This window comes from Phyllobates terribilis, unplaced genomic scaffold (assembly GCF_046119375.1).
Source record: "Phyllobates terribilis strain yellow unplaced genomic scaffold, ASM4611937v1 Scaffold_162__1_contigs__length_4246735, whole genome shotgun sequence".
Taxonomy (NCBI): domain Eukaryota; kingdom Metazoa; phylum Chordata; class Amphibia; order Anura; family Dendrobatidae; genus Phyllobates; species Phyllobates terribilis.
The window spans coordinates 3564082-3573452 of NW_027362922.1; the positions used below are offsets into that span (position 1 = coordinate 3564082).

General features: G+C 44.1%; 1 protein-coding gene across 1 annotated transcript; it reads left to right on the forward strand.

Annotated features, from left to right (window-relative positions):
- Nucleotides 1-391: 391 nt before the first annotated feature.
- Nucleotides 392-6724, forward strand: LOC141207889 (securin-like). The gene is made up of 5 exons (XM_073664454.1): nt 392-401; nt 2572-2741; nt 3228-3303; nt 5236-5394; nt 6651-6724. Exons 1-5 carry the CDS (start codon nt 392-394, stop codon nt 6722-6724), a joined length of 489 nt encoding a protein of 162 aa, XP_073520555.1.
- The last annotated feature ends 2647 nt before the right edge of the window (nt 6725-9371 follow it).

The window sequence follows — 9371 nt, forward strand, 5'->3', positions numbered from 1 at the left end:
GCTGGGGGGGTTTTGCTTCCCAGGTTACTGGAAGGGCTTAAGGGGGCGAGGGAGGGGGGGGCTTTGCCGACTTCAATGAGGGAGGCTAGCATAGTTCTTTTGACAAAACCTGGAAAGGATGCATTAAACCCTTAATCATATAGGCCAATATCCTTACTCTCGGTAGATGTAAAAATTTTAGCTAAGGTCTTGGCTACCAGACTGGTGGCGGTTATCACACATTTGGTTGCAGAAGACCAGACTGGGTTTATACCGGCCAAGTCGACGGCAATTAATTCTTAATCTGCAAATGCAGTCACAAAATGCGGGTGGTAGGGCAGTGCTATCACTTGATGCCGCTAAGGCTTTTGATAGTGTCGAATGGGAGTATTTATGGGCTGTTTTGAGAAAGATGGGGTTTGGTACTGGATTTCGGGCCTGGCCGCGGCTTCTGTATAACAATCCGGTAGCTCAGATTCAAATTAATGGCAATCTTTCTGGTAGCATTGAAATGGGCAGAGGCACGCGTCAGGGCTGCCCGTTGTCTCCCTTACTGTTCGCCCTGGCTATGGAGCCGTTGGCTGTTAAGCTTCGCTCCAGCAGCGAAATACAGGGGTTCCGCTATAAAACACTGGAGGAGCGGGTAGCCCTATATGCCGACGACCTTCTGTTGTTTTTGGGCGACACGGAGCAATCTCTGACGACGGCTATGAATTTAATAAGGGAGTTTGGAGATCATTCTGGCCTACAGATTGATTGGGATAAATCAGTTCTTATGCCGGTGGATGGTTTGTCTCTGAATACTAGGGCAGGGAATACTTGATTGAAGATTGTGCGAGAATTTAAATATCTCGGAGTTAGAGTGACCACATCTATCGGAGATTACATTCCTTTAAACTTACTTGAACTGCTTACCAGATTTCAACAAAAGGCCAATACTTGGAGCAAACTCCCCCTATCAGTAGTAGGTCGAACTAACTTCATTAAAATGGTGTTAATGCCCCAATTATTATATATCCTTCATAATTCACCTGTCTGGGTCCCCATGAGAAAATTTTATAAATTTCAAGCACTATTTCGGGAATTGATCTGGAAAAAAGGGGTTGGATACACTTCAAAGGCCCAAAGATCAGGGGGGACTAGCCGCACCTAATCCATGGATATATTTTCTAGCCTCTCAGACTCAACAACTCTGGTTAATTCAGGGGAACCTAGATAAACTGATACTTCTACTCAAACACAATTTGCCAATTACCTCCTTTCTAGAAACGGGAATCTCGGGGTGGGATGCTAGGCGGCATCTTCCGACCCTAGCACTTATGGGGAAAACGTGGCAGAAAATCAAACTGTTGTTGGGAATAGAGGGTTTTACCCCGTTGTGGCATAATGCGGGCCTTCCAGAGATCCAGAAATTGAAAGGATTCGGAATATGGGAAAAATTGTGAATAACTAATGTGGCACAAATATTAGAGGGGGAAATATTTAAATCGTTCCATCAGCTGAAAGAAGAATACTGTATTCCACAAACTAGTTTCTACTTTTATCTCCAAATAAGACATGCATGGTTTGTACAGCCGCGACATATGCAGAGTAAAATCCAACATCATCTACTGTTTAACACATTATTATGCCATAGAGGTGGGAAGGGATTGATTTCCAGAATCTACAGGATACTTATGCAGCAATTTCAGTGGGACAGACCCTTAAATGTTAAGGAGAGGTGGGAGCGTGACATTGGTACTATAACCTCGGAAGAATGGGAAGATGTGGTGGGGAGCGTTCCGATACTATCTACATGTGCGGCACATAGACTCTCACAGTTGTACTTATTGCATAGGGTATATAGAACTCCCAAATTTCTACAGCGCATTGGAGCAAGGAATGACAGTGTGTGTCCAAAATGTGGAGAGGAAGGAGCAGATCTTATGCATATGATGTGGACGTGTAGGAGGGTCGCGGTATTCTGGAATGTGTGTGTAGTACATTAATAATATGTTTGAGTGTAATCTACCCTTATATCCTAAAGTGTGTGTTGGGCCATGTAGAAATAATAGGATGTGACGAGGATGAAATAATAGCCGTTAAGAGGACTCTATATCAGATCAGAAAGCTTATAGCTGCACATTGGTTGGATCCCTCTCAGGTTCCAGGAATTCTTGGATAGATTGCGTCTTTTATTAAGATTAGAAGAGGGAGTGTACAAAAAGCGGAAGGCTATACGGAAATTTGATCAAATCTGGTGTAGATGGAGCACGTTTCATGGTTATCATATTATGTCCATTTTAAATATCAGTTGAGTCTGAAATGTTGTGGTCTCTCAGGTTCTACTTAACTAATCACTGACTATTAGATATTATGCTCTGTATCCATGGATCAAATTATCAATGCTTTAACAGTTAGATAAGCTATATGATAATATGCCGTCTGTAATTAAATTTGTCTTTGCCATATGGTTTTTGGGGGTGTAATGGGCGGGGGGAGGGGGAACGGGTGGGTTTTGAAGGGCATTGCCAGTTGGGTGATGCCTCAATGTTTATGTGCAATGTTAAAAATGTCTTTTAATAAAAGGTATCTGATTTTTTTTTTAAAAAGGAAAGTCGCTTGTGAAAACCCACCAGGACAAAGTGCACGGTTCTGTATCATGTGGGAAAACATCAAGAAAAGCTCTAGGAAATATCAACAAGCAAGTAATGACCCAGAAGAACGGGCAGCCTCTGAAAGGAGACCGGAAAGTGCCAAAGCCTGCGCCAGCTGTTATACAGGTATAATGTACTACCGCAGCTCTGATCATACACCGCTCTTGTGTTCTGCCCTGTACTGATGTACAGACTTGTATCTACATAATCCTAAAATGCCACAGGAACATCTGCAAGAAGACCACATGGCATTTTCTACTATTACAAGTCCCATTATTATCTGTTGGATTAAAGTGGGCTAATATCTGGCTAATCTAGCTGTGTAACGTGTATGGGGGTCTCCTGGCTGCCCTAACAAATGTTCAGTTCAAATACCCGCTCCTTGTTCTCTAGGCACACATTGCTTAGAGGCAGCAGATTACCCTCCTCCCCACAGAACACATGAGAGCTCATCTGTATGTTGGGAGAGATGGCTGCTAGCCAAACAGTGTATGGCCAGACCACAGCTAGGCCACAAGGGCTTGGCTGACTCCTTTTCAGATCATATATGGAGAACCTAATGGTAAATACTGGATAAATGAAGCTTGTGACCTGGTTCCCGTTCCCCACTAGGTTTCTGACACTTCTGATAAGACAGACGAACAGCAGTACCCCGACATTGAGAAGTTTGTTCCCTACAATCCTGCAGGTAACTCTTCCACACCTTGCTGTACCTATTGCCTGCCATTAGCCACTTGCCTTTACATTTAATTTTGAGCATCAGAATCAATTCTAATATTTGCACCTGAAGCTGGATGGGGTTAGTGAATTTGTCACCAGGATTTTGCTGCCCCATCTGAGAGCAGCATGATTTAGGGGCAGAGACCCTGATTACAGTGATGGATCGCTTGGTGCAGTTCAGAGTAACTGTGTCTGCTGCAGATCTACAAATGCTCTGAATGCTGGGCTCTGTATAACCCCACCCACACCACTGATTGGTAGCTTTCTGCCTATGCACGGTGTATAGAGCTATCCATCAGTTGTGGGGACAGGGTTGGACTACATGGCAGCAGCTTTACTAGTCCTCTGGTGGCAGTCTCCTGCTGGTGGAGGATCACTTATCAAAACTACAACAGTCAGCCCAGAAAGCAACACGTCTCTGGAATTGGGGATCTTTGTCCCCACGTTGTGCTGCTCTCAGATCAGGTGGCAATAAACCTGGTGACAGATTCCCTTTAAATGCAGTTTAGGGCCATCTCTGTTACACTCTTACTCTCTATTAGCTGCAATGTCCCATCTGCCTAATGCAGCCACAGATCTCATGGCTGCAGTATCCGGATCTTCAGAAACTCGCTGACATCGTGTCAGTTAATCCAATGAGTGTTTGCAGTGACAGCAATGTCTGTTAGCTGGGCTTCTGCTGCTGCTCAGTTGTGGAGGAGAGCAGACAGATGTCAGTGTGGTGTTCGGAGGCTCCTGGGGCCCCTGCACGTGACATCAGGAGTGCCAGAGATCCAGAGTGTGGTCTTGGGCTCCACTATACAGGTGGGACTCTGCAGCTATTTGGGGGTGGGGAGAGGAGGGCACAACACTGACGTGTGCAGTGAAGGTGGTTCAAGTTCATTGATGCTAGATGACCCATTTTGGTGCATTGAGCCCAAAGGTAAACTAGGAATGCCAAAGAACCAATCAAGAACAACCGAACAAAATAGTCAAATTCTGCATAAATAGGAAATCTACTTAACCGTGTATTCATTAAAGGTTTTTTAGAGTGACACCATAGAGACAGGCGCTCACACCAGTGTACATACAATAGTTAAAATACAAAAATATAGACTAGATCTCACAGACACAGGGCAAAGTGTGTGGTATGGAATCCAATATATAATGTATCAGAGCAAAGATTATAGATCTAACCATGCAATAGCTCTTTCCAAGAGTAATTGAATAAATCTAAAGGTGCTTAGTGCATATCAAGGTCGGTAGTAAATAAAGCATTAGTACCTGTGTGGTCCAGAGACTTGTGTGGAGCCCACCCAAGTGTTGGGAATCCCTATTTAGATTATGCACAAGCACTCTTATCTCGTCATATAGTAGATTTATTCAATTACTCTTGGACAGAGCTATTGCATGGTTAGATCTATAATCTTTGCTCAGATACATTATATATTGGATTCCATACCACACACTTTGCCCTGTGTCTGTGAGATCTATTCTATATTTTTGTATTTTAACTATTGTATGTACATTGGTGTGAGCGCCGGTCTCTAGTGTCACTCTCTTACCTAACCGTGTATTCATTAAAGGTTTTTTCCTATTTATGCATACATTTTCTATATTCGGTTCTTGATTGGTTCTTTGTAATTTCTTCCAAACTGTCCTGTCCACATGTCTGGTGAATGTGTGAATTTCTAACTAGCACACATGTTGGTGTAGTATTTACAGAGATTTTAGTGCCGTATCTTACTACAATCTAGGAATGCCTCCTAATCTTAAGCACCACATTAAAGCCCTTTTAAACCATAAGATATGAGTGGACTTGCAGCAAGATTGCTGGGTATCTTTGAGCAGCCAGTTGCTTATTCCTTTACCAAAGATCAACCTATGCTAAAACTATATTATATATTTTTTTGCCTTGTAGATTTTGAGACCTTTGATGTCCCAGAAGAACATAAACTGAGTCACCTCTCCCTGGCTGGTGTCGGTCTTATAGCTAATGTGAATGATGCTAAAAGGTTTGTGTCTCTACTAAGCCTAGAGCCGGCCCTCATGGACATCCCTGCACTTAGTTGGGTGTCAGGTAGGTGATTATAATTGAAATGGCAGATAAGATGGTGAAAGCCAGCCTTACTCTGCAGAGATCACTACACATCATGGTACTGTCATCAATACGGGTGACTGCAGTTCTGACACCTTCATACCAAGCACTGTAAAAGCCTAAAACCATTTGGTGAAAACAGTGACTGCCAGCAGTTAGATATGACGCCAGAATTATGGTGCAAATACTTTAATAACACCAGTCTGGATGAATCAGAGCCCCGCTGTCTTGCCATGCAGGGTTTACAGCTCGCTCCCTTTCCCCTGCACTGTCACTGCTGCAGCCTATAACTAGCAGCAGGGGAAGGAGTACAGCTGATGGGGTTAAAATTGTCACCAGGTGATTGCCCCTACATTGTGCTGCACTCAGATGGGGTAGCAGAGACCCTGATTCCTGTGGTCATAAAAATGACAGTAAGCGACATCACTTTTCTCTGTCTAGCAGTTCTCTGAATGCTGAGCTCTGTGTAACCCCACCATTAATTGTACCCATGGTCAAAGCTGCTAATCAGTGATGAGGATGAGCTCTGTAGGACTACATGGCAGCAGGTTTACTAGTCCTCTAGTGGTGGTCTCCTACTGATAATTATTGATATTTATCAGCACTACACTAAGCAGTCCGATAAGTGTCACATCGCTGGAATCGGTCGCTCAGATTAGGTCCCAAAATCCTGATGGCAGATTCCATTTAAGTAGTGATCTCGGCCATGTTGGTAACAGGCTACAATCCTCATCCATGTCTAGACTGGTGGGCTGGGTTTTGAGTGACTTGACCATTAGCTTCCTTGTTCTCCTCACTCTCCCCATATAACTGTTATCCAGTGTCACTAGCCTCATTCCCTACAGCAGGGGTCCGCATTCTGGGGCTCAGACCCCCCGTGTGCCTTACAGCTGGGTGCATTTACATCAGGTCTAGCGAACAGCCATAAAGAGCAGGTCTCCAGATGGTGACTTGTGAAGAACCCTGCAAAGAACAGCAGATCTGGATGTGTAGATGGGTGGGAAGCTTGAGAGAAAATGATACTGCCGGTTAGAGGGCGCTTGAAGCTAGAGGTGATGGGAGAATACCTGATGGGGTCACATCCAGGGGTACTCATTAAGTATACCTCCTATAACGGTGGGGGCACCGGATCTTTAACTGCCGTTATATGCTTAATGTGGGTCATTGGACACCACTGAATTGCTATATAGCAGGTCAAATAGGTTTTCTACACTAGTCAAAATAACTTTGTATTCCAGATGCTGCTGACAGTCTTCCATCTTTCCTTGCCATGCTGGAAGAGATCGCTGTGGAGATGCCCCTGACTGACTGAACAGATTAAACAGTGAAACGTCACTTATTTATTTGTCCTCCATTTTGTTAGTGCGCTTGTTCTTAAATAATAAAAAAAAATGTTTTAATGAATGTATTGCTTGTTACATATATTGAAGGATGGCATTACAGTTGGGAATTTCTACTCTACTTCTGCTAAAGTGTAAATTCACCATGTGTTGGAGGAATGTAGCTTTTCCGGAGCCGTGTATACAGTGCTGGCCAAAAGTATTGGCACCCCTGCAATTCTGTCAGATAATACTCAGTTTCTTCCTGAAAATGATTGCAATCACAAATTCTTTGGTATTATTATCTTCATTTAATTTGTCTTCAATGAAAAAAACACAAAAAGAATTGTCCTAAAGCCAAATTGGATATAATTCCACACCAAACCTAAAAAAGGGGGTGGACAAAAGTATTGGCACCCTTTGAAAAATCATGTGATGCTTCTCTAATTTGTGTAATTAACAGCACCTGTAACTTACCTGTGGCACCTAACAGGTGTTGTCAATAACTAAATCACACTTGCAGCCAGTTAACATGGATTAAAGTTGACTCAACCTCTGTCCTGTGTCCTTGTGTGTACCACATTGAGCATGGAGAAAAGAAAGAAGACCAAAGAACTGTCTGAGGACTTGAGAAACCAAATTGTGAGGAAGCATGAGCAATCTCAAGGCTACAAGTCCATCTCCAAAGACCTGAATGTTCCTGTGTCTTCCGTGCGCAGTGTCATCAAGAAGTTTAAAGCCCATGGTACTGTGGCTAACCTCCCTAGATGTGGACAGAAAAGAAAAATTGACGAGAGATTTCAACGCAAGATTGTGCGGATGGTGGATAAAGAACCTTGACTAACATCCAAACAAGTTCAAGCTGCCCTGCAGTCCGAGGGTACAACAGTGTCAACCCGTACTATCCATCGACGTCTGAATGAAAAGGACTGTATGGTAGGATAACCAGGAAGACCCCACTTCTTACCTCGAGACATAAAAAAGCCAGGCTGGAGTTTGCCAAAACTTACCTGAGAAAGCCTAAAACGTTTTGGAAGAATGTTCTCTGGTCAGATGAGACAAAAGTAGAGCTTTTGGGAAAAAGCATCAACATAGAGTGTACAGGAAAAAAAGAGGCATTCAAAGAAAAGAACACGGTCCCTGCAGTCAAACATGGCGGAGGTTCCCTGATGTTTTGGGGTTGCTTTGCTGCCTCTGGCACTGGACTGCTTGACCGTGTGCATGGCATTATGAAGTCTGAAGACTACCAACAAATTTTGCAGCATTATGTAGGGCCCAGTGTGAGAAAGCTGGGTCTCCCTCAGAGGTCATGGGTCTTCCAGCAGGACAATGACCCAAAACACACTTCCAAAAGCACTATAAAATGGTTTGAGAGAAAGCACTGGAGACTTCTAAGGTGGCCAGCAATGAGTCCAGACCTAAATCCTATAGAACACCTGTGGAGAGATCTCAAAATGGCAGTTTGGAGAAGGCACCCTTCAAATATCAGGGACCTGGAGCAGTTTGCCAAAGAAGAATGGTCTACAATTCCAGCAGAGCATTGTAAGAAACTCATTGATGGTTACCGGAAGCGGTTGTTCACAGTTATTTTGGCTAAAGGTTGTGCAACCAAGTATTAGGCTGAGGGTGCCAATACTTTTGTCCGGCCCATTGTTGGAGTTTTGTGTGAAATGATCAATGATTTGATTTTTGCTTCATTCTCTTTTGCGTTTTTTCCTTGCAAGCAAATTAAATGAAGATAATAAGACCAAAGAATTTGTGATTGCAATCATTTTCAGGAAGAAACTGAGTATTATCTGACAGAATTGCAGGGGTGCCAATACTTTTGGCCAGCACTGTATATCTCTAATTTAGAACGATGACTGCACTTCACTACAAGCTAATTGTGCTTGAGCATTGTTGAAGGTGATCTCTGAGAAATGTAGATGAATACACATTTAACACCTTCCTCTCTTGCAGTATATTTTAATCACAGGTAAAGTTCCCTGCCTTTAACCCCTTTCTGACATGGTAATACATTCCTGTGCCCTTGGCTTTATTGACCAGGGAGGTATTACGACATGGCGATCGCACACAGGTTGTGCGGGTGTGATAGCCGCCAGGTGTCAGCTGATTCTGACAGCTGGCACTCTGTGCCAGGAGCAGTGCCTGCACCGCTCTCCGCACTTTAACCCCCTAAATGCTGTGAAGACCTTGAGTCTTCCATGGGCATAACACTATTCAGACAACGCAGGGTGAGGGTAAAACAGTGTGGCAATACTTTATTGAACCACCAAACATATAGAACAGTCCCAGCAAACACCCAAGATGCCACAACATTGCACAGTCTCACCCGGCCGCTGGCCCGCCCAGAATAGATCAGCTGCAACTTCGGGACTTCCAGGGCCAGCTACCTCACTAGTGGCTCCCCACTTTTGGCGGGCTGCCACAGAGAGGAGGTAGCAGCAAGCTTAGGAAGCTGACAGTCCACCGAGGTACAGGGCAGGAGACCCGATGGTCCCACCTGGGCTTCTCCAAGAGCTTCAATTGGGTCAGATGACCGGCTGGTTCCAATCTGGCTTCTCCGAACGTCTCCATGGGTTCCAGGTGACCAGAGGGTCCCACCTGGCAACTCCAAACAACATATCCATGGGGCTAGAT

Bases quoted from the DNA above. Each gene is read 5' to 3' on its own strand.
- LOC141207889 (XM_073664454.1), top strand. The intron at 2,742-3,227 runs GTATAATGTACT...GTTCCCCACTAG, and splicing joins CTGCGCCAGCTGTTATACAG to GTTTCTGACACTTCTGATAA. The intron at 5,395-6,650 runs GTAGGTGATTAT...TTTGTATTCCAG, and splicing joins TGCACTTAGTTGGGTGTCAG to ATGCTGCTGACAGTCTTCCA.